Source organism: Onychostruthus taczanowskii, unplaced genomic scaffold, assembly GCF_017590055.1.
Source record: "Onychostruthus taczanowskii isolate IOZ18803 unplaced genomic scaffold, ASM1759005v1 scaffold49, whole genome shotgun sequence".
NCBI classification, from domain to species: domain Eukaryota; kingdom Metazoa; phylum Chordata; class Aves; order Passeriformes; family Passeridae; genus Onychostruthus; species Onychostruthus taczanowskii.
The window spans coordinates 1,171,719-1,196,320 of record NW_024502458.1 but is presented as its reverse complement, the minus strand read 5'-3'; the positions used below and the strand labels follow the sequence as shown (position 1 = coordinate 1,196,320).

At 45.7% G+C, this 24,602-nt stretch overlaps 1 protein-coding gene across 1 annotated transcript in view; it reads right to left on the bottom strand.

The window, feature by feature from the left end:
* The window catches only part of TSPAN32 (tetraspanin 32), a 29,823-nt gene extending 5,797 nt beyond the window's left edge, over nucleotides 1-24,026 (bottom strand). The window contains exons 1-5 of the mRNA XM_041415123.1: nucleotides 23,904-24,026; nucleotides 21,782-21,896; nucleotides 20,419-20,516; nucleotides 13,751-13,825; nucleotides 1,098-1,199 (exon numbers count right to left, since the gene is read on the bottom strand). Of these exons, the coding sequence (XP_041271057.1) occupies nucleotides 1,098-1,199; nucleotides 13,751-13,825; nucleotides 20,419-20,516; nucleotides 21,782-21,896; nucleotides 23,904-23,969 (456 nt within the window). The 5' untranslated portion in view covers nucleotides 23,970-24,026. The remainder of the gene's footprint in view (nucleotides 1-1,097; nucleotides 1,200-13,750; nucleotides 13,826-20,418; nucleotides 20,517-21,781; nucleotides 21,897-23,903) is intronic.
* Between the last annotated feature and the right edge of the window lie 576 nt (nucleotides 24,027-24,602).

Below are 24,602 nucleotides of genomic sequence, written 5' to 3'. Positions count from 1 at the left end.
AGTTTGGAGCTCTGGCAGAAGGGGAAAAAAAACCCCAGGAGTAGAAATACTGCTTCTCCATCAATTCAAGTGGCAACTAAAATAAGCAACTGGTGAAGCCAGACATTGTGCCTGGTTCTCCTTGTCAAATGGGACCCTGGGGGTGCTGCTGGTGGACCCTGAGAGCAAGCACTTCCATACTTCCATGCCTGGGCATGGCTCTGAGGGCCATCACCACCACTGCAAAAAGGAACATTTGACCTCTTCTGTGTTTTGAGAAGCACAGATAGAAACAGCTTTGAAAAGTACTTGTTATGATGGTTTAAGAAAACACAGAAGGATACAGGGAGTTGTGTGGGAGGTGTCTGGAAACAGCTGAGCAGGGCTGACCTCCCCATCCAGCCCTGTATGTGCCATGAACTCACTCCCCAAACAAGCCCTGCTGTGCGAGGGAATGGCATCTCCTTTACTCAGCAGGGACTCGGGAGTTTCTCACTGTGGGGGACATCCTCACTCATCTCCTGTGGCTTTGGGGGCAAGCGTCCTCCCTGTGCTCTGGGTAACCACCCTTGCCTACCTGCTGAGCTACACAGACCAACAGCATCCTGGGTAGTGGTTTTTGGGAGCCTGATAGCAGTCTCCAGCTCTGTAAGAGGCCATGTAGCCTCCAGTATTCCTCAGACACAAACTTGAGGATAAATAGGGATAACCACATGCAAATACTACTGCTGGACTAAGTGGAATTCCTGCCCCTTCACCTCTACTTGACCAGGTGCACATCCACACTCTTGTACCACAGATAGGGAGCAATTCACAGGGGCTGCTGAGACAGAAAATACTATGGCAGCTGCAGGACAGAAGCTTTGTAGATCTTGCACCACAGTGATACTCAGAGAGGTGGCCCTTTGTTCCTGTTGGTAATCTGGTTGGTCAGATATGAGAAAGGAAGAATAAGAAGGGAGGAGCAGACTCCACAGCAGGCTGGAGGATTTATTCTTGAGGGAAAACGGCATTGCAGCATTCACGCGACAGAGCACAGGTGTCAGCCCCAGCCTGCCAAAGCCCTCAGGAAGACACCCCAGAGCAAGGTTTTCTCCTGCAGGTAAAATACAACTTACTGCTTCATGGATGGCAGTCAGCTCGTGCCTCCTGAAGCTGGAGGTGTTCCTCCTCACCTCTTCGTACACAAAATCATACACATCCATCATACTGTCTTCCACCTGCAATGAAAGCAGAGGTCTGTAGGTACAAAACACTGATCACAGTCATCTCTGGGGGGAATTGTGCTCTTCTTGATTTCCACAGAAGATCTCCCAGGTATAGCAATACAAGTAGTAGCAGCTACTAAAATGACCCCCAGGCAGCAGCAGGGGCTGGTGTGTGACCCACCAGACACTAAGGAGCCAGGGTCTCACCAGCTGATGGCTGGAGCTTTTGGCCAGTTTTGGATTTTGTGTCAGAGATGAACTTGGGTGCCTGTGACCAGTGTGCCTCTGAGTCCCTCTGCCAGCCAGGGCTGATGCCATCTCCACATCCTAAAGGTGGTACTGTGAGGACAGGCACACATGACCATGAGATGCTAGAATACAAAAAGTGAGAGGACCTCAGAGGGTCTGTGTTGTCTAAGTGGCAGAGCCATTTCTCGGAACAGAGTAAAAAAAATAATGAGAGTGATTCAGTGGTGACTCAGACCCTAAATATTTACCAAATGTGTGAGAACTTGAAGCTTGACAGATCCCAGCCAACTCCCACTCGGGTGTCAGAGGAAAAAAAAATATGACAGTTGCCCTCAGTGCCTGGAGTCAAAACCTCATTTCTTCCTTTCATTTTCCCTTGCTTCCTCAGCAGCACCGGTCCGAGTGGGCCTGCAGTCAGTGCTTGTCTTTCAGGAGGGAAAAATCAATGGGAGACAGGCAGAGCAGGTGGCCACCCAGGGACGTCTCTGGGAACAGAGTCACCTCTCAGCGAGGCTCTGCAGCTCAGCCTAAGGGTTCACACTCGGAAATTCCTCTAAGGAATAAACCCCAGCACTCTCTGCTCAGGGGTGAAACCAGGATCATTCAAGGTGGTTACATCTATTACTGCAAGATTGCCCTGTCCTGCCCAGCTGTCCAAAACACAAGCAACAAACAGAGGGTGATAACCAGGGAGGCGAGGGGGCAGGGGTTTGAGATTATTATTTGTATCCAGATTGGCTCTGTGCCTCCAGGAATAGAGTTTGAAGGCACACATCAAAAGATTTTCCATGGCTATCAACATGGCATAAGAGAGACCAGTGGCAGACAGAGCTCAGATATTATGGGCCAAGAAAAAAATACTCCATAGCAAAATGTGTGACACTGAGCTGTTCCACACAGGTGAGGAAGGAGGATGCTCCTTTCGTCCCTCTGGGGTATCAGAGTGCAAAAAGTGAGGTGGGTGCAACAATAAGACCAGATTTCTAGACAACTTCTGCACCAACCGTCCCCACAGCAAACCTTATAACCCAATAAAAAGGAAAATATCAAAGCTTTTCTAACTTCTTGTGGGCCATGAAATAGCTTTCCAGAAGCAGCAATTAAATAAATGGATTCAATAAAAAGAACGTCCATTTCCACTGAAGAATTAGATTAAGAATAATGAAAAAAGAATAATCTTCTGAGCTCCTCTTGTGGAGAAAGGAACAAGAGAGCAGCGGGTTTCTTAACCTAAGAGATTATAACCTTTTGAATATCCTGATCCCAGTCTAAGATGTAGGAATAAAAACTATTTTGTGCTGTGACAACATACATATGTGTTTTGGTAAGGGAACCAGTGCACATGCACAATATTTGTCTTTTCATATTTACCATGAGGGTCAGGATGCTGAGCTTTCATCCAAAAGGCCTAAATTTGGATGACTTAAAAAGAAAAAAATGAAAGGGTTCAAGCAAGTGACTATGTTCAAGCAAGGGTTCAAGGGGTGAAAGCAATCCAGAAGTTTAACTACTTTCTAAAGATCTCTTGAAATCTGGGCCAAGAAATACTGGGAGAGGTAGCTGTTTGAATGATAAGAGTGGATAGGAAAGAACTGAAGGAACAAGATGCCCATAACAAAACAGTGGCTGAAAATTATTTCAGCTGTTGGAAACAATAATTGAAAAAAACACAAGCAGTCATAATTTCACAGCCAGCTCAGCAGCAGTGATGGAAATGATGATGGTAATCTCCAGGTACATAACGACTACTAGAGACTTCAACTGCACCATTTCTGAGCTTGCTTGTGAGCTGACTTCTCAGTTACCTACTGATTTTTTTATTCTCATTTTGTCAAGCAGCCTCCAAGAGCTGAAAACACAAGTCATTAAATGGAAAATGTTTAATAGCAATAATTTTCTTTTAGAATGTGTGTCTGGGCAAGCCTAAGAGTACAATTTGCTGATTAGTCATTCTCAGCATTTCTATCTAGCAATTATATCTAGCATTTATATCCAGACATTATCTGAATAGGCTATTCAGATCCTAGTAAGGGAATATCAAACTCTAAATCCATTTTTTAAAGAGTGAATTGCTTGTAGTTCCGCCATATCCTCTTTCTAATTTTTGCTAGGATCATTTGATTTTGGAGGGAAAAACTGCTGTTTTCATACAACATAATGGTCTGTTTTCAAAGACTACTGCAGACAGCTTTCTCATTTAAATACTTCAGAGGTAGATAGCAGAAAACCTCAGTATTTATCACTCTGTTTCCTTCTGTGCAGAAGACTGTACCACAGAGCATACAAGATGTCTGATTTAATTAGAGAAGACATAGGAGAGCAAAACATCACACTTAGCTGCCTGGAAGGGGGTTATGTTTATACTCAGAGCTGCAGCCAGGCTCTGAAGCATGGGTCATGGATGGGAGCATTTATCCAGCCGAAAATATCATGCTTGCTCATGCATGCCTGATAATGTAAAAATAAAAGCCTGAATGCGTGAGACATTCACCAGGAGGTTGCATGACTTATTTGCAACATTGCTACATCCAGCAGAAGTTCATCCCCATATTTTCTATTGATCCAGCTACTAACACAGTGAAGAGCTAGACTGCAGCACTGCTTTGTACTCAATTGCCATCCTCAACAGATTCCTATCACACACTCCCCTGATGGGCAAGTTTGAGTCTGTTGCCTCAAGACAATTTTCTTTTTCTGTATCTTACACTGGTTGTTGGGGGGGAAAAATATTAAAAATATTCAGGGTGCTTTCTCTCACGTTTAAGAAACAGGATGATTGTGGAGTTGAGTGCTTACACTGATGCTGTTAATAATGTGCTTTAAGACAAAGAGCTGTGCCCCATCACTTAAACAGTACTTAGCATGCAATGGGCCGATACAGCTGGAGAAGAGAAAGTCCATCTGTTTTTTGAAAGGTCTTTCACTCCTCCCACACATAAGCATCATAATAGTCAAGTGGATTTTCCTGTTCCTAGTGACATGCTGTGATCCACTGCTGGAAGAGTTCTGCTGGACAAAGCTCTCCCTTGGAGGGAGACTGAGCCTGCAGTGCTCATCAGTAAGAAACACCATGAGCTGAAGGCAAAGCATCAGCTGGGCTTTGGTTAAGAAAAATCTCCAGCTTGAGTGATATGGAGGTCACACCTTACAGTAATTCTTTTTCTGGAAGAAGGTGAGTGAAATGTTCCAGCTCTAAATCAGGTAAATAATTGCTGCCTTCCACTTCTGTCTGCATTCCTTAATGAAATATTCATTTAGGAATGATATTGATGGGTTGCTGGATACAACAAATGGAAAATCACCACTGAAATGGATGCAGCTGATTCCCACTGACTCAGTAAGTACCATTTTTCACCTTAAGTAAAAGAAAAAAGGATTTTTGAGATTATTTATCATCCTCTAAATCCTTTATCCCCCAAGAAGCAGAATGTATGACTGCAGGAAGACATGTACTCTAAGCAATTAGAGTTCTTGCCTTTGGCTATTAAAACTAAACCAAATTTCCACCTCACCTCCTTCAAGAGGAAAAATTACATTTTTGACTTAGGTTATTTATTAGGGTAAGTTTTACCTGTAACTGGATTTGGAACAGAAAGATGAGACAAGGTCTGCCTTCAGTTCCTGATGCCTTTGCAAGCCAAAGATGCCAATGAATCCTAGTCCTGCTGCCATTGAATGCCTCTGTCTGGGCAACCTGGAAGTGTCACTTAGGTGGAAACTAATGTAGACTTGTACCAAGAACAATGGCCTGAGTCTTAGTGATCCATCTTTGCAACTGCTGTTGGGTAAAAATCCCTCTGCAAAGCTCAAGGAGAACATAGTGAAAGGAGATATCAGGATTGTCTCAAAGACAAAACCACCTTCCTCCTTTCCGATAAACAGGAATACTTGGCACGGCAGAGGAGGAAGACAAGCATGGGAAGCAGGAGGAGGATCCTCCTCTCCTATGGGTCTTTATGCCTTTGAGGAATCAAACTGAGCAGATGCACTGCAGGCTCAGAAGAAACTGCAACCTCAGCACTTTGTGTTCTTTCAGCATCACCACAGAGGATGCACTCACCAGCCTCACTCAGAAATGTGCCTCGAGAGGTGGCTACTGCAGACTCCGACACTCAGCTATGAACCACAAGCTAGACAGTTACGAAGTGAAACTGGAATAAACTTGTGAACTCAGTCAAAACCCTTCCTTGTTCCAGGAAGAAAAACACTTCTGCATTTTGCTGTCTCTGTCTTCCCTTTCCTCCCCAGTGTGCAGAAACGCATGCATTCACAGCATGTAAGAAATAGGGGTGGGGGCACATGCAACAGCTTGGGTTTGGGCAAAGCAATGATGCAACTGCAGCGAAACAGAGGAGAGAAAGCCACTCTGGGGACATTAGCCAGGTTGCAGAGCAACTCCTATCACATGGACCTAACACATGGTAAGACAAGCTTGCCCCATTCATACTCAACCAAGCCCCATTTAACCAGTCATTGCAGCTTGCTGAATGTTTTTATTTCCATCACTGCATATCAGCTTGAGAGCCTTCCCCTAGCTAGTCACTCCCAAATGCAGAAATCCAGCCAGTGCTGCAAATCAGAGCAGCCTTTGAGGTCTCCCGTGGAAAATGGCACAAGTTAAGGTGGTGCTGCTCCCCCTCTGACTGACAGTGGTCACTGGAGACCATGGATGCCACAAGATCTAGATGACACTTTTAGCCAAATGGTTTTCACCTTTTTTCCCCCCAGATTTGTGTATACATACAGATTTTGTATCTATCTATACATACATACATTAAAAAAACCCAAGCCAAACGATATGGGCTTCCCTCTACTTTCTGCTATATACCTAGAAGGACAGACCAAAAACTGCTGTGGAACAAAAAACTCAGAAAAAGCAAAAACTCTTTCTCTCCAGCCTCAGCACTTCCATCCTGTTCTTGCACAAAACACTTAAAACATGAGAAAGTGCTGAGCTGTTACACTGTTCACCTCCTCATTTCCTATCCCCACATTCCCCAAAAACCAGCAGATTCTAGCTGTGTGGGTGCTATACATCCCTCTTGGCCCAGGGGCAGGGGGACATCTCAACCTCATGCTCAGCCAAGCCATAAAACCCAGAGGCTACCTTTGTGTTACTCAGATGCAGCATTGCTCTGTGTCTGTGACAGAGTATCAAATGCCTTATAGGGAAGTGCAGAAAACCCAGGCAGGCAGTTAATCAATATCAACAAGGATTTTTTCCCCTAAATCTTCCAAATCTGTGGCTGCACACCTGTGAATGTCACACGTATACCAAGGTCCTCTTGGATTTTTTTTTGGATTAGCTTTTTTATGTTTGCTCTTTGTTGTTTTTTTGTTAAAAAAGAAAAAAAAAGCCCTTTAAATTTTCAGTCCATTTTATAACAGAACCACAAAGCCAACAAACTGCCAAGGGCCCACAATGACTCTATGTTCCTGTCTTTCAAAACACACAACCCAGCAATTTGTGAACACCCCCTCCCAAAAACGGTGGTCACATTATCTCAGCCATCCCTGAGCCTTCACCTGTAGCATTGAAACCAGAGCCAGTCAAGACTGCTTCCCAACAGAAAGCACTGAACAACACTGAAAACAGTTTTAGCTTATAAACGAGTGATATCAGCAATAGAGCCAGTCCCAGGGCAGCCCTGTCACCTCTGAGTGGGTGGTGGCTGTCCTGCTGTGGTGAGCATCCTACAGGTGCATGAAGGCTGGATGTGCTGCAGTGATGGCACCATCTGAGTGGCCTCAGGTGCCACTGCTGATGCTGCTGGAGACCGGAGCTGCAGCTCCAGCTCTGCCACAGAAAGCGGCAGAAACGGGGCCGCATGGGTTCAGCGCTGGGGCAGCCATAAATTATAGAACCCGTGAGTGCAAATGCCTGTGTGGAGGCTCAGACAAAGGAGAGCAGTGTCTCGCTGGGGGGAGTGGGCTGTCGCTGGCTGGTGAGAACATAAACACTGGGAAAGAGGCACAGTATTTAAAAACGTTAAGGAAGAGGGAGGGGTTTCCCTCCATTTTTGTTTTTTCCCATGGAGTTCAGAGACTGGGAAAAGCTTGGTGCTTTTAAAGCAATTGTGCCTCCTAGATGAAGAGCAAGAGCAAGGAGTATGTCAGATAGCTCACAGTTTTCACAGCAACATCAGTGACTTTTGTAAATGCTCTTGGAAGACCCCTGTGAGAAGTTACAATCCTGATCCAGCCCCTCTGAATCAAAGTCCAAAAGGAACCTACCTGTTCAGGTCTGGTTTCAGAAAACACCTGAGCACACCTTCAGCTTGTGTTTAAAACCCATTAAAATCTCTAGGATTTCAGCCTGCATTTAATCATTTAAGTCCCTGCAGGACTTTGCCCCAACACACACCAGAGGCAGCAATGGCAGACACACACACCCCCTAGGAAATCCACAGAGGAAGGATCTCTACAGTCCCACTTAAGAAATTAACTGGGAAGTGATGGGCTGTTCCTTACGTACCTGCAGAAAAAAGATGCATGTGCTGGTTTTATGCACAGTAGGAGATTATTTCCCTCCTGGAGACCCATGCAATGCTGCCTCTGGCTTTGCAAAGGTGCTGCTTGGAAGGGAGACCCACAGACAGATGACCAGTGCTGGTTCCATAGGCAGAGAAGGGAGGAGGGAAGCAGCTTTGTTCAAGAGCAAGACCCAGGTGTGGTAATGTTTGTTATTTAACAGCTGCAGCTGTTAGTTCCAGCCACGTACTCCAGGCTTTCTAACAGGTTAGAAAATCACCATCTCAAAAGGTATCACCTTGCTTGCTAACAAAGCTTGGAAGACTCCATTTCCACTTCCCAGCATGAGGAGGGAAGAGCAGACAAGTTACTCTGAAGGAAGCAGAGCTAGGCTGCAGGAGAATCACGATGTAGACAAATTACTTGTATTAATTCCCTGCCCATAAAAAGTTAAATCTTTGCATTTATTCTTGAAGTACAAGCAGTGCAGCACAGAGGGGCTAATGCCTTTCCTCTCATGTGGAGCCAAAAGCCACAGGTGAAACTTGTTTTGAAATCACCCAGCAACCTGAGAAACCACTTGATAATTAAGAGATTACCATATCATTGCAGCTAGTGCAAATTCAAACAACCTCTTCTTTCAGAGGACATGGAGAATCAGGCCTTTACAGAAATATGGACAACTATTTGCACCAGTTTCAAATTCCTGAGTTGGAAAATTGTAATTTAATCAATTTTACGCTTTTACCTGTGAATAAATCTCTGTAATTAAAATGCTCATTCTGTTGCAAAACTCCTTTTATGTTGCAGCAATTTTAGTGTCACTGACCCACCCTACCATCCTGGCTTATCTGGCCAGGGCCACAGGGTTCCTGGAAGAAGCTGCTGCAGAGAAAGGGAACAGCAGAAGTTGATGTGGAATAGAAACTCCTCTGGCCTCTTTCACAGCAGGGCCCAGAACATAACCCCAAACCTCAGGTTCAGCAAGACCAAGTGCCAGGTCCTGCACTTTGGTCAAGTGAGGTCAACAACCTCATGCAGCACTACAGGCTTAGGTAACAGTGCCTGGAAAGGGGCCCAGTGGAAAAGGACCTGGGGGTGCTGGGTAAGAGCTGACAATGAGCCAGCAGTGCCCAGGTGGCCAAGAAGGCCTAGGGCATCCTGGCCTGTATTAAAAATAGTGTGGCCAGCAGGGCTAGGGCAGCGATTGTCCCTCTGTACTGGGTGCTGCTGGGACCACACCTGGATGGCTGTGCCCAGTGCTGGGCCACTCACTACAAGAAAGACATTGAAGTACTGGAGCATGTCCAGAGAAAGGCAATGGAGCTGGTGAAGGGTCTGCAGAGGAAATCCAGTGAGAGTGAGCTGGGGGTAGTTTAGCCTGGAGAAAAGGAGGCTCAGGGGAAACCTTATTGCTCTCTGCAACTACCTGAAAGGAGCTTGTAGTGTGGTGGGGGTTTGTCTCATCTCTTAGGCAACAAGTGACAGCATAAGAGCCTCAAGCTGTTCCAGGTTCAGGTTGGACATCAGGAAGAATTTCTTCACTGAAGGGGTGGTCAGGCATTGGAATGGGCTGCCCAGGGAGGTGGTGGAGTCACTGTCCCTGGAAGTGTTCAAGAAATAACTGGACATGGCACTAAGTGCTCTGGTCTAGTTGACAGCCAAAGGTTGGACTCAATGATCTTAAAGTCTTTTCCAACCTTTATGATTCTGGTTTTGTGTTGGTTAGTAAGGGTACCAAATCTCCTCTATGGCAGCTGCAAGTACAGCTTTGCTCCAGCCTCTGCAGACAGGTTTCTAAACCAGCAGTTTGTGGGTGAGGAGAGAAAGGAAGCTGGGGAGCAGGAGGAGGAAGCAGCAGCCCTCCCCACTAGCTGTGCTAGACGTGGCATGTCTCTCTGCATTCCTACATCTCTCTCTGCATTCCACATCCCTGCTCTTTTTGCCCATGCTGTGAATGACAGAGGGACCTCACTTAAACAGACAGCAGTTTGTGGCAAAGGAACTGCCATAAAAATAACTTTGAAAAAACAAGACTCAGCTCTTCGGCTTCAGCAACCAGGACTTCCTAATGTGGTTGAAAACCATCTGAAAACCTCATGATTTCTGTGGTTACCACAGCAGTTCCAGCAAAGACCTTGCACAGAGGTCATCCCATCCCCTCTGCCCTCCCATGCACGTCGGTCTCTTGTTCGCTTTGATTGCGCCACTGTCCTTCCTCAGACAGGTTTGCAACACTTCCCTACCAAGGCCACCTCTCCCACTGAGAGGAGGAACAACTAGGATGCAACCTTTTAGGAGAAAGCATGATAAATCTCAGGTTCATGACTGTTGCATGTCTGGCATACATCACAAGAAAACAGACTATGGTGACATCAAGTCCATCTGGAATGCGGATAACTTGAAATTAAAACATTCAACATCTGTCTGAAAGAATTAATCCAGAAGCTACAGTAAGTCATGAAAGCAGAAAAGAAAGGGAAATGAGACGATTTGTTTTGTTTACAGTGCCCAGGTCTGAGAATACCAAATATTTACAAATAACTCTTCCTTTCTCCCTGCCCAGCTTCTCTGTAGGAAGTCCTGGAAAAGAGGCCCTAAAAGAGCCACACAGGCAAAAAGGGCATCTTGTTTTCATCATATTCTAACTACATTTCTACCTATTGTCTCTTGACAATAACCATGAAAACAATTTTTCAACTGAGTAGTGGGGTTTACTTTTTCAGAAGATTTTCTGTGAGAGGGTTCTGCTTTATGAAGAAAATGTAGGGGTTTTATTAATCTTTTTTTTACCAACAGGAGTAAACCAGTGAAGCATCTGCCATGGATCAGTGCAGGGGAGGCCTCCCATCCCCAGCTTGCAAAGGGAGGGGAGGACTGTTTTCAATGCTGCTTGTGTTCAGAACCTTGCCAGCAGGGAGGGAGAGGACAGGAACTACTGACACCAGCTCCCAGCTGGCATTTCCAAAATGAACAGCCTAATTTTCTGTCTGGCATTCCACTGAAAAATCAATGTATTTTTCATAGGAAAAGTTGACAATTTTTTTCTAGCCATGAACGTGGGGGCAGTACCCCTCAGTGCTCTTAGTGATTCAGGCACATGTAATGGCCATATTCATCCATATTCAGTTTTACATCCTCAGTTCCATTCCTTTCTTGATAGCTTTGTATATCCCATCAGGCTTACAAGACACCCACCCACTTGGCTGAGATTGATTCTCCCCCCCAGATTGCCACAATTAACTATTTTTGAGAGTACTGACATGCAGTAGGCAGCAGAGGACACCTGCTTGAATTTTGTTCTTTCTTTTGAGAAAGACAAGCAAACAAACAGCTCTATAATGAGACTTCAGAGGTCTTATCCCTACTTCATTCAATTTTCTGTATCACTGTGTTCCTGTCCTGGAAGGGCAGACACATCTGCATTTCTTTCAGTCACCTGTATTTTTCTCTCACATCTGCATTTCTCTCTCTAGTGAGACAAGTTACTTTTCAGTTGAAACTAAATTTCCACATGTTCTGTAAGTGACACTTCTAATTAAATCTTCCTCATTTACATTCCCTGCTTTTCCTTGGATTTTAGGAAGCAGAGAAACACAAGATGGTCTCTAAGGGTATTTTTTTTCTGTTGTCAGAAACACTGCTGATTTTCTTTGCTCAGAAAGTCAGCCTTTTACAAAACCACCTAATTTTGCCTAGTGGAAGCTGTTTTGCTTACAGAAACCCAACCAATTACCAAAGCTAACCATAACCATGGGTGCATTTGTGGACAGGGCACTCAGAGAAAAAAAAACACATGAAAATAATTTGAAGTAAAAACAGATGTACTGATCAAGAGATATACAAAGCAATACTCCTTTAAATATCTTCAGCAAAATATTTTTTGCATGGCACATCCCTGTATTACATAACCCAACATACAACCTTTTTATTGCAGTCTTTTTATGCCCTACACCATGTATGTGGATTAACAGTAAAACTAAATAGTCTGTTTAGAAAACACAATCTGACAATGCCAACCAGACAGTTTCTAGTGCCATTTCTCCTTTACTGACACGGCCTGTGCTTCAATCTACAATTTAATGTCTGCAGAAGGAGAAGGAAAGTGTGCTCCCTTCTGTGTTGGTCATGAAAACCAAATTATTTCCATATTAAACTGTTAGTGGGAATGTAATAAATGTTGATAGTTTTGCCTGAAACAATAAGGAAAAACAATAAAGAGGCTGTGGAAAGACATTTTTTCATGGATGCCTCAGCTCTGATTGATTCCACTTCAGCCAGTTAAGCACAGAGATAAAAGATGCTGTTATGCCATCAGCACTCACTTGTTTCCAAAGCAGTTGGACAAATTCACAGAGGAAAAACCCAGGGAGAACATTAAAGGCAAAGGCACCAGCAGTTGCCACTAGCAGACACCTGGGCCACAAGCTGCTGGCATCTGAAAAAACATTGCTTTGTGTTTGATGGGTTTTAATGCTGCTACCTTGGCTAACAGCAGGTCAGCCAAAAATCTCCTTGCCCAACAGCTCCTACCTTGGCCAACAATTTTAGCCTGGTCCAGTATAGCCACCTGCACATTTCAAAGGATTTTCAACTACTTTGGGCACTGGCCAGCTCTGGGAAAACTTTCTAGAGAAGCAGGACCTTATCCTTCACCCTAACCTTGACTTCTACTTTCAGAAAGACTGGGTTTTAGTTTATGCACAAGACACCGAACCATTTCAGTGTAGGGCTCCTTGTGCCTGCAAAAGCAATTGCCATAGTCCTAGTGTGGACTGAGTGGGATTTTGATGGAGTTGTGCTCCTCCACCACAGAAGGAAACCTCAAGGCCTGCTCTTCCATCACAGAAGGAAATCTCAAGGCCAGACACTTCAGACTGGTCTTTGATCATCCCCAGTATATGTAACCATAAAAAGATGAGCTAGCAGCATCAATTCCTAATTCACTGGGATGATGTTTCACAATACATCCTCATTGGTACCCAGAACAAGGCAGGTTATGCCCAGGGCTGGGGGAGGAGTAAAATAAAGACAAGGACTGAGCTACTTCATGAAGCACCTATCAAAGTCCCAAGCACTTCTCTGAATTATTTAGGTACTTGCCAAAAATACCAGTGTTCTGCTTTCAAAAGAAAGATGTCATGATTTTTTTCCACTGCCAATTCTCTTAAATTTTGTATTTTTTGAGTGCAGGGATGCAAAAAGAGGAATAAAGACCAACTTACCCAGCACCTTGCATATCCCACATCACCCATCTACCCCAGCACCAGGAAGCTCTGAGTTAAAAATTCAAACCCCAACTTTCTTCCAAATTCAGCCTCCTATAATCTCTTTCTGGTCGAGCTTTGTAGTGACCCAAAACACCATTTTCTTGTGTTTTTCATGTACCACTTCTGCATGCTAATAAACACATCTGGGTGCTTCTCCTGGCCACTGCCTTCAAATAGAGGCTCCCAATTGATGTTAGCAGGAATTAGAACCAGCTGGAAATGACTTTTCAAAAGTCAAGCATCTCATTTAAAACAAAACAAAACAAAGCAAACATCCCCTGAAAAAAAAATTCTCACAGCTAAGGAGACTTGCATTTTGTTTTGCCTTCAGCACAAAGCATTTACCCTATTAGATTTTCCATGGGCTTCTCCCTTCAGATGATCCCATTGAAGAGGTATCTGATGAAGGTGACCCTGTTCTTCCAAAGGACGGATGCAACAGAGCATGGATCTGATAGACCTCAATATGGATGGCTTAATTAACACCAGATGTCCCTTTCATGGGAAGAATATTTGCTATGAAAAAAATCTCTGATGAGATGCTGGTGGTATTTCCTAGCAGCCAACACTTACCTCCGTGCTGTGTGTGTATCTCCAGCAGGCAGCTGGGATCAATCCACAAAAGGCCAGAGCAAAACAGAAAAATCCCTGAGGATAAAAAGGAAAAATACCAACAGTTACAGTCTGGGGAGAAAAATACCCATTTGCAAACACAATCACGACATATTTAATATGCTTGTTTAAGCAAGTTTCATTAAAGTTTAAACATCACCTTCTTTTAATATCCCTCATAATGTCAGTTACTTAAAAGAAATTAGATGGACAATAATGTTCTCCATCAGGAGCCCTCTAATTACACTGTGGCAAATTGAAGAGTTTGACCAAAAAACCAGGCAGCTTCCTGCAGAGCAGTTAATCTATTCTGCCCAGATTCCTCTTGGACAAAGAAAGGTACAAAACATTATATTTACAGTATGCTTCCCTTCTGCTGCAGGACTGTGCTCCATAATCATGGGATTCAATCCCCTGCATTTAAAACTTGGCTATTGGCTTCAAAGAGGGGAAAACCCATACAAATAGTCCATAAAGAAGGGAATAACTGGGACAGAGATAGAAATCAACCTGCTCTGGAAGAAGAGCTGGGCTTACCCTGTGAGCAAGGTGGCAGCTGCACGGCCGAGCTGCTTTCCTTAGATCAGCACCATCCTAGTTAGACAACAGGATGACAGAAATATAATCAAGGCCAGAAACTGACCCTGAAGTGTCTAAACAATAACAGCAACGATGCAGGACATGGCCTGAATTTTGTCTTCTTCCTTAGGCTTGCAGAGCTGGAAGTTACATGCTTTGTGTTTTTATTTGAACAAATCTGGACCAAAAACCACACACCCTGATATAAAAAGCACTCGCCTGCTGTGACAGCTGGACCAAATGATCTTGTTCACATTTAAAAGAAAAAAAAGGAAGGGAAAAGTGCCTGTAAAGTGTTTGAAGGCTAAATGGGCTCATCCAATATGAATCCACAGCTTAGTCTTGGAATGACAAAAGGTGATGAATAAGCATCGGTTGAAAATTAATGCCCTTACAAGTTTTTCCATTAAACTGTGCCTCTTTCAACACAATATTATGTGGGAAACTTACCCAGCTGACTGCATCTTATTTTGGTTTCTAATTTTTTCTATGACTGTTTTCATTGTATGATATAGTTGAAATAACTTGGAAAAGTTTAAATCTTTCATGAAATTTTACCAAATTCAAGCTTAAGAGAGGAAGAACATTGCTTCTACCAGTTCTTCACAAAAAAAAAAAAATTGCTTAAAAGATATAGTTAAAAAAAAAAAGGCTCCAAACTCATGCATAAGCAGCAAGAAAGGAAAATGTGTTACTTCAAATCCTGGAAATGAAAGTGAATGTGCCAGTAAAATCCTTGGCTGGCTCTTGTCCATCTGCTCTGTTTCTCTGCCCTGCCTGGGGACTTTGCTCCTGGAACAAGACTGCCACTGGTATTCACCACTTTTTTGGGGCTGCCTTGTTTCAGGCTCTGCCTCAGACACTGGGGAAAACCCTGGTACAGCTCTTACGAAAAATTTTAAATTATGCATGTCCAGTCTCTCCTTTCATTTATTTTTTTGGCAGCTGCCTGGCCATATAGCTGATGAGATCACTCCTTGCCTTGCTAGGAGCTAAAATGAGATTACCCAAGACCCTAAAGGAGATGAGAGGAAAAGTCTGATCAAACACTGACGTGACAAGGTGGTTACAAGTCACGAAGATATGGAAGAGTGTGCAGGGCAAGATATCTCAGACCAAAACCCAGCTGGAGTGCTGAAGTGGAGGGTTCAACCCTGCAGGTACAGCACAAACTGGAGGGAGGAGATGAAGTTACACAGGCATGTTAGGATGCCCCTCAGTAGGACCAGACCCTGCATTTTGCACTGCCTCCAACAGCTTCCCCACCAAACAAACAGCATTTTCACCAAAATCAAGTTCAAAGACAAGAAAATTTTTAAAAAAAGAAAATTAGTCAGATGGAAAAACCAGCACTGATAGCAATTGTGACCACTCTTCCACATATCATTCCACTAAAGTTATAATTCAGGTGACCCACCATGAACCCGGAGAGCGTGAACAACAGGATGCCAGTGACAACCCAGATTCCTTCCCCTGTACTCTCCCTTCCTTCCCCACCAGCTCCAGCACTCACAACATCTCTCTGGGGCCAGCACCTACAGCAGATAAAAATCCTCCTTCTCATCTTCCCTTCCTCAGCTCCACCCCACATCTCAGTCCTTCAGCATCAGCTCTCCCTTTATTTCTGTCTGGTTTCTCTGGGAACACTAAGATGCAGCCCCTTGGGAAGCTCCCCCTCCATCCAGCTGGTGCACAGCAATTACATGGCTCCGAGAACATCTTATAAATGAATTATAGCCTGCTTTTTCCCTTCCCAGCCAAAAGGCTTTTGGAAGAGCAACTTTCTAATTACATTAGAAGACATTTGGAAGAAAAAAGAAAAAGGCAACGTGCAGTTAGCATACAAAATGTGGAAGGGTTGAGGCTGGTTCACCATCTCCCAGACCCTTGGAGCTCCTCGGAGCCAGCCACAGGCTGCTGCCTGCTTCCTTTGCAAGAGACAGCCACATCAGCCCTGTGGAGGGCTGTCACCAGGCACACATCAATTACTCTTTTATGAATGACATTGCTTCCATCCTTGCTGCAAGGAACAATTTCTCTTTGACAGACTTGGCAGAATCCATAGGAACAGCACCCTGTCTGTTGGCTGGTGCTTCTTTTAATTCACCTTTCTGATGCTTCCCCTTTGGTGAAGGGGGCCTGCTTTGGATGAGGGAGGGATCCTTTAGCTCATGCTGTGCTCTGTAGCTGTGTCCTGCCAAGCTCCCACACTTCCAGGGAAGGAGCAGACCTCTGCCCTGCTCTGCTCCAGCTGTGTTTTGGTGCTGCTGTGGTCATTGCAAAGGCCAACTCCCTGCCACACTGCAGAGCCCAAGGGCAGGGGAAGGGGGGCCAAACTTCAGATGGCATCCATCAGGTTGTGTCCCTCTCTGCCTGACCTAGTACATCTAAAAGCAAGCAATGTTTTTGCCCTTCCACAGAGCAAACACGAGTCAGTGACATCAGTCCGAAAGAGGAATCTGTCCTTGGTACCAGCTCTGCCACTGACACACAGATGCCTCACCCAGAAGTGCTGCACCATGAGAGAGAGCACCCAAGGCAGATTAAATTAGAAAGGAAGAGGCTGAAGTGTGCTGCAGTGGCATTAAGGGCCCTCTACACACTGGCCTACACCTGGGTATATAATAAAGCAAACAGCCTGTGCTGTGTGCTGCCCCTACTAGCTCATCAATCTTGATCAAAAACCAGGTTATATTGGGCATTCACTGAGGCTTTTTCCACTGCATTTTTTGGGAACATCTGCTCCATCCTGATCACAAATGTTCCCCTGTACAAGTCAGGTTTCAGACTGTAAAGTTGAGATGTGTGAATTTCAGCTATGTTGCTCCTTGTTTTTTTTTCTTTTCTTTCTCTTTATCAGTCTGACCAGGTAACAATACATGGTGCTTTAAACCTCACTGATACCAGAGTCTTTCCTTTATGCAAACAGGAAAACTGCTGCTTTCCTTCCTTTTCCTTCCCTTCAATAGCAACACGGCCTCCAAGGGCTATAAAGCTGCAGGATATTTACATTCAGGATTGACTGCATGATGGGCCATGGATCACCAGAAAGCAGAGTTTGCCTGAGCTGGAGGACAATCAATAAGCCTGTTGCTATTCTCCCTGTTTAAGAGGAGCTTTAGGTGTAATACTGCTGGATTTTGGCATATAATTTTTTATCCTTAAGTTCTCAATTACTTTCTTGGAACCAGCTCCTTCACAAGCAGCACTGGATGCACAGTAGCATCTGTCTGGTCTCATGATGCTGCTAATGCAGCTAGAAGACAATCTCCTGAGACCTGTGTGCTTAAACCAGTTTGACCTGTCCTGGTTTCTAACCACTGTGCACCCATTACTATTATTAGAACACCACCAGCAAGGCCTGCAAAGACCAGAGACTCCTCCTCTGTAGGCACACAAACCTCCAGATAACCAGGCAGCATGACGACAAATAATCCAAACAGACCAAAAAAAAAAAAAAAAAAAAAAAAAAAAAAAAAAAAAAAAAAAGCTCCTGTAAGCCCAATCTGGATCCTTGTCAGTTTTTCCTCAGGGTGGCTGGTTTACCAAGTGGCATTGTGGTGGACCAGCCACATCGATGCAGACATCCCCCGATGCACGGCTTGGTTTCCTGAACAGCCACAGATGTCAGGCAAATAGTCTGGTGTCTTCCCTCTTTGATTAAAGAGTGAATTAAATGGTCTTCTAAATAAAACACACTCTATGCAGGAGGAAAAGTCCTTTAAAATCAATAGCGGGGGAAGATGATTCTCTCTCTTGCAGAAGGAGGAAAAAAGCTCCAAGCAGCAAGGCCGATCGCTGCTGTGAGCTACAGCACAGCAGGGATCAGGGCTGGACAACACACCGAGCAGTTTTGGAGCTCCACAGGGCCAAACCCCACTGCTGCCTGCGATTACACCTCACTGCAGCCGTCAGGGCTGGCTCTCCCTGCTGTCGCTTCTTGCTGGCAGATCTATGATTAAATGAGTGCCTTTGGAGTGGGAACTGGGGGCAACACAAGCAGCTGGCCCTTGGTGAGCGATACGGCTGGGAGGGGAGAGGCGATTTATAACAGGCGAAGTCCCCACTGTGTGACTCAAGACGCCGATGAGCTCCTTCAACGGCTTGGAGCCGAGAATGCCCTTGCTACTGGCCAGCTCTGGAGCGCCTCCCAGGGTTCCCGTTAATTCCCGAGGGCCGGGGACGTGCCACCAGGCTGCAGGGCTCACGGAGGCCGCTCCCGTTCCGCGGCATGCCCGGGGGGGGCAGGCAGGCAGCGGGAGCGGGCAGGCGGCGGCGGGCCCCCGGTCCCTCCCGCGGCGGAGCGCGGCGCTGGAGCGGCCCCGCGCGGCTGCCGGCGGCCCGCTCGCCTCCTGCCCGCGGCTCGGCACGGAGGCGGCGGAAACCGAGCTTAAAGACAGCCAAGGGGCATCCCGTTATCCCTGCTGAGAGCAGCGTGGCATGAAGCCTCGTCGCCAGAGCTGCGGGGAAGGCACCTCGCACCTTTCCTCTGCCCCCCGCAAGGCAGCGATACCGTGACTGCCCTACAAACGTGCAATCAGGGGCCAGAATGCAGACGGCCACATCCCCCAGAGGAGCAACACTGGGAAGCTAAAGACAAGCCAACAGGGTGCACTAGGAGCCACAAAAATAAATAGCCAGTTTGAGGGTTCTGCCAACCATAGGTTACTTTGGCAGGCAAAGCTTGCCTGTGATATCCCAAACCAACCAGGCTGTGAGAGATGATGGGCGGCTGGAGAAAAGGATCACCCATGTTAAAATGGGAAGGGAGAGCAGCACCTTGTGGCCCTTGGACAATGCTCTTTGGACAGAGCTCTGGAGTTCACTCAGTATGTGCTGGCACTCTTTTTAACAGCCTGTTCTATGGAGTGGCATGCTCCAAACCATACCAGGGAGTAAGGCAACAAATAAACATTATAGAGAAGTTTGACTGTATCTTCAGGCAGCCATAACATTCTCCACTGATCTGTACATACCCATCTGTTGGTTTAGATGTGGTAATTGCAGGCACACATTAAAGACACTTCAGCAAAAGAGAGGGGAGTTACACATTCTGCTTAATTCATGGGAACTGAGGCCCCTTTGGGCATCTCAAACAGAGAAAGGAAGATGGTGTATTGAGAAGGTGAAAACATTAATTTCAGTGGCTGCTTTGCACTGAATTTTCAGGTGTCAGCTTTGCATTTCTGCCATCAGTATCATTTCCCCCAATTACACAGATTAGATAAATCTCTTTAAAGTTAGTGTATGACAGCAATGCAATTATTTTATATTAAGCAGGATTTCATGCTCAACAACCTACCTGTTAACTCCTGCCCTTCATATGGGAAAACACACAGTGAGCAGCATTTTACCACTCATCCCTCTAGCTCCAAGGCTGGAAGCTGCTCTGTGCAGGCTAAGCCCCACATGCAGGCTCTGTTTTGAAATGGAGCTTATCTCACAGTGCAGTTTACTACTGTCAACATGATCCAGGCCCAAACAGGCTGATGGAGAGCAGAAAGGGGGGATTTCAACTCTTATGCTGCTTCTCCACCCTCTACTTGTAGGCTGAAGTTCAGGGTCCTGCCCAAATCCCCCATGCCTGCTGTCATGCTTTGTATGAATGTTTGGGTGAGATGGGAAAAAGAGGGGCTAATTTTTCTGTCACAATTCAGGGGAAACATGTGAGACTCAAAATCACACTGCTAAGGTTTCCTCACAACAAACCACATGTTGACTTGATGAGGAGAAAAAAAATACCCTGGGAATTGTCATCACCATAGTTGCTTGGCAGATAAACACCTTCCCTCTGAAAACTGCATACACAGGACCTTGGCAAAAGAAACTAAGCACAGAATGATGCAATCCTCAGCCCTAAGAGCTCTGCAAGGTGATGCTTTTTCAAAAATGTCCCCTTGCAGCACAAGGTGGAACAACAGGACCTCCTTCCCCAGGCATGCATTCTCCCAGGGATAAGGCAGCGCAGACCCAGCAATGCACGATAGGGGGGCCAGCTCCAGGTGACAGAAAGCCTCTCCCAGGCAGTCCCTGCAGGTATGGATACGCACCATGGCAGTGAGGCACTGCGATTCCCGCACCGTGGCGGCAGAGCTCAGCAGGGCTGCCAGGATCAGGGTCATGCTCAGGCAGATCCCGAAGTAGAAAGCTGGAAGACAGACATGGGAGTTGTGGTCAGATGCCAGAGGCCTAGTCTGATGCTTGACCCAGAGAGGGGCCAAAAAGTGCATTTTGGGGAGCTGGCCCCAAATGACCAGGTTGCAAAACTGAAATTTTTCTGTAATTCATTCAATACCCCCCCGTCTGTGTGTGCTTTGCTCTGTATGTCTGGCAAGGCTGTAAGCCTCTGAGTGGTTCTCACAGCTCCAGCAGAGTGAAGCAGCCTAAAATGGTGTTGGTCCACCCAACAGACCAGAAGCTTCCAATTACTTCAGCATTCTGATAAGGATCCCCCCAAATGGGGGGTGCTGGTGTGCAGCAGCTGTCCCACAGCCTCTATCAGGACTCCGGGCACTGCTAATCTGGTGCAACACTCACCCTCTGGTTTCCTCCTGGCTCAGGCAGGATCTCACAGCCAGTACCCTGGAGCGGGGCTCAGGGACCACAGCACTGCAAAGGGCTTTGCTAGCCTAACCACACAGAGGTAATGCCTGTAAACAAGGCATTGCTGGTGATGGGTGGCTCGGGTGGGAGAGCCTGCAAGGCTGCAGTCAGTGGCAATATGTATGTGTAGGAACAGGGAATATACCTTAGCCTTGGACCAACACAGTTTTTACACCTGCCTTATTAAACTGAAATTAAGAACTGGATCTTGAGAGGGTATGAGCACGTTTAAGACCAGAGTGCAGCTCGGGAGAAGCAGCAGATGCAAGTGCAGCAGTGGTGAGCAGGGTATTTTAGTATCTGGGCTATCTTTGCTCTAGCCTTGTACCTGAGACTCAGTTTATACTTCTCCCTTGTGAAAGCAAAAATACCGCACATTTCCACAGAAAAGCTTGAGGTGCTGCTGCCGCCATGCATTTCTCCTCCCAGCCTCAATTTTCTATGTTCTGCTTCAACTCCTGTAGTTCCTCTCCTTGTTCTTCCAGTCTTCTGCCAGCCCTAGTGCACTTTTAGTGACTGAGGAGCTCCTCCTGAGCTCTTACCACAGCACAGGGTCAGAGAATAGAGGAACAGGTGCAAACACAGAAGCACCTGAACACCCCATGCACACACAGCATCCTTTGGTTACAGGCATGCAGGTCTGATATGGGGAAAGAAAGTGCCTGTGGGACTGTGTTAGTCCTAATGCATCCTCCAAAACCCAGCTCCTTCCTCCTCTTGAGATACTCCTGAATTTTCTTCTATAGCTTTAAGGAATTTTGCAGCGCTGGGTATCACCAAAGGTCTCACTGCGATGTGACCACAACATACCTGTGTGGTGGATGACCTTGTAGGTGTTGCTGTCCAGGGAGACATTGCTAATGAGGGTGAAACGGAGCCCATAGTGGGTGACTGTGCTCAGCGTGGCAATGGAGAGCCCCAGCAGCTGGAAAAGAAGGGTTTCAGGAAGGGATTTACAAGGCAACAGCTCTTGCTGGGTGCACACAAAGGTTTTAGGTGTATCTGGATACTCCTGAGCCCCATGCAAATGCAGACAGCCTCATCATCCAGAGACCACCACATGTACCCCAAAAATGCACATAAAAGGACAAACCCCAGACACTTAAAAATACTAAAGCTGTTTTTCTCTCTTGCATAATGAGTGCATGTAACATTGTGCAGCCCACAATCTCTTGGCCAGTGCCTATGGATTAAATTCCCATCATATGAAGAAAACTGAGAGGATTGATGTTCTTGCGGCACACCTGTGCAGTGCCACATACTCTGCAGACTGTGCATGTGTGGCTGTGAGGGCTGCCAGCTACAAGAGGGGTTTTGAGCAGGGGTCAAGTTCTCTGTTCTGCTCTTTGCAATGCCAGTCTCACTGCCTGCTGTTGGCTCTGTTTCCTATGGCAGAGCACAGAGATCTGAGTCCTGTACTACTCTAAGTTGTCTGTGGTGGTTTCTGTCTCTGCAAGGTATTGTCTGTTTCTGTCCCAGCCCTGAGAGCACCTGTATGCGTAAGGCATGTGGTAACTACTTGCATGTCCATACCTCTCCAGGTGATGGAGAGGGAACATTTCTGATGGCACCTGGCTCTATAGCTGGTGGCAGAGCTGGGACAAAGGCACCAGCAGCAAAATGAACTCCAAATCTAGTGCAATGAGCCTGGAAAATACAAAATGTAAGGCTACTCCTAGCTCTGAAGATAAGGCTTCATCATTTTGTGCCTTTACAATACAGAAACATGAGGGAGCTATACCTGTGTCAAATGTGACAATGTGATCTCAACATAATCCTCACTGTGTGACATTTTCTAATAGCTTTTGCTGGAGGCTTACAGTCTCAGAGACTAAATCCATTCAAAACATAGCATTTTGTCTAGCCTAATTTGTGGCACCTTCTGATCACTCAGACTGTGCATTACTGCGTATCTTGACCCACACCCAGCAAAATATTAAGTGCAACACCAGTTAGCTCAGATTTCTGAGAAACACCAGTCTAAAATCCTCCCAACAGCGAGAGTGTGATTCTAACCATTCTGAGCAGCTGTGCCTTAATGTCTCCTCTAAACATGCTTAGTACCAATCCTCCTTTCATTTCCTCCAAGTGGCATTTTCTGTTATTTGGAAGAGAGAACCACCTTACAGCCACTGCAGTCTTGGAATGTTGAAATTTGGAAAAACTACAAACTTCATTTGTGGCCCAAAGTAAGGTATTACCTTTTAATAACCCTTAACAAGTCACCAATCCTCTTGAACTAAATACAGATTATTGTTATTACTGCTATTATTATTATTATTATTTTTTATGCTGGCAAGTTTTGATGAAGTGGAAAGGCAACAAGAACACACGAGTGAAAGCATCCATAAGACGTGTTCTCCAGGTTCTGCCATTTCCCATCAGCTCTAACAGCAGATGTCCAGAAACTCCCCTTGAATTTGCTTCAAAAGCTGATAAAGAGTCCCTGGAATTGCTTTCGCTTTGCAGTGCTGATCCACATGTCTCTCACACACACTTCCACCAAAGACTTGTGGTTTCATATCCTCACTGATCCCACCTGCAGTCGACCACCCTCCCAGCAGCAAGCATGACTGCTGCAGGTCCATTCTCTCTCTTTTACTCCAAAGAGACAGGAGCAAATATCTTTTTTGCTCCCGCCCATTCTGCCAGCAGCGACCTTTTCTTTCTCCTTGGAGGAAGCTGCTGAGTTGTGAAAGAGCTGCAGTGGTGTGACAGCCTTGAGAAACCAGAAGTCTGTCAGAGGAGGGGGGGGATGCTGGTGGCCAGCGATAACCGCCCATGGTGCAATGATAACTCAGGCAGTTGGCTGTGCTTGCCCTCCACCCGCCAAAAACAGAACGTGGGAAAACCATCCCCTCTCAGAGTGGGGATGGGAAAGGCAACAGCTCACCTCGGTTCTGCAGAGATCCCCCCAAACCTGCCTGCTCACCATGACACAGAGGCTGGTCACCAGCAGCTGGCACTTGGTGGTCCTCATCCCACACCTCAGTTCCATGGCAGCTTGTCCCCAGAGAGAGCTGGCGGTTGGTCCCTCCAGCTCTTGATAAAGCCTGGGTTTCCACCAAATGGAGGCATGGCCACAGTGGGGCCTCTCAGGAAGTGGAGTCCCCACCACGTGCTGATGCACCTCCTCCTGCCTGATTATTAAATCCTCTTTAGGGCAGTCACCTTCTGCACAGGCCCCCAGTTAGCTGCTGTCAGCTCCCACACAGCCAGCTGGAGAAGAAGGAAAGGCATACAGAAAAACAACCTTTCATGGAGTTTGGAGCAAAGCTCCTTTAAAAAAGAATTAAACTGATTAGTCAAGAGTCAGTGTCAAAATATCCCAATTTTGACTTTCACTGGGATGCAGTTTTGCTTAATGAACATTGTCCATAACATTTTTTTCATAATATATATAAATAATATTTTGTAAAAACATCTAGGAAAACACTGTTAAAAAACAAAAAACAAAAAAAACAAACAAACAAACAAAAAAAAAAAAACAAAAAAAACCAAAACCTATTGTTTAAAGAAGATATTAAACTCCCCCCAAACAGATCTATGTAAGAGTCTTCTCTCCCCATGTAAAACCACCACATGGCAATAACCTTTGGCTGAGCTTCTATTAGAACTTGCATTTGCAGAT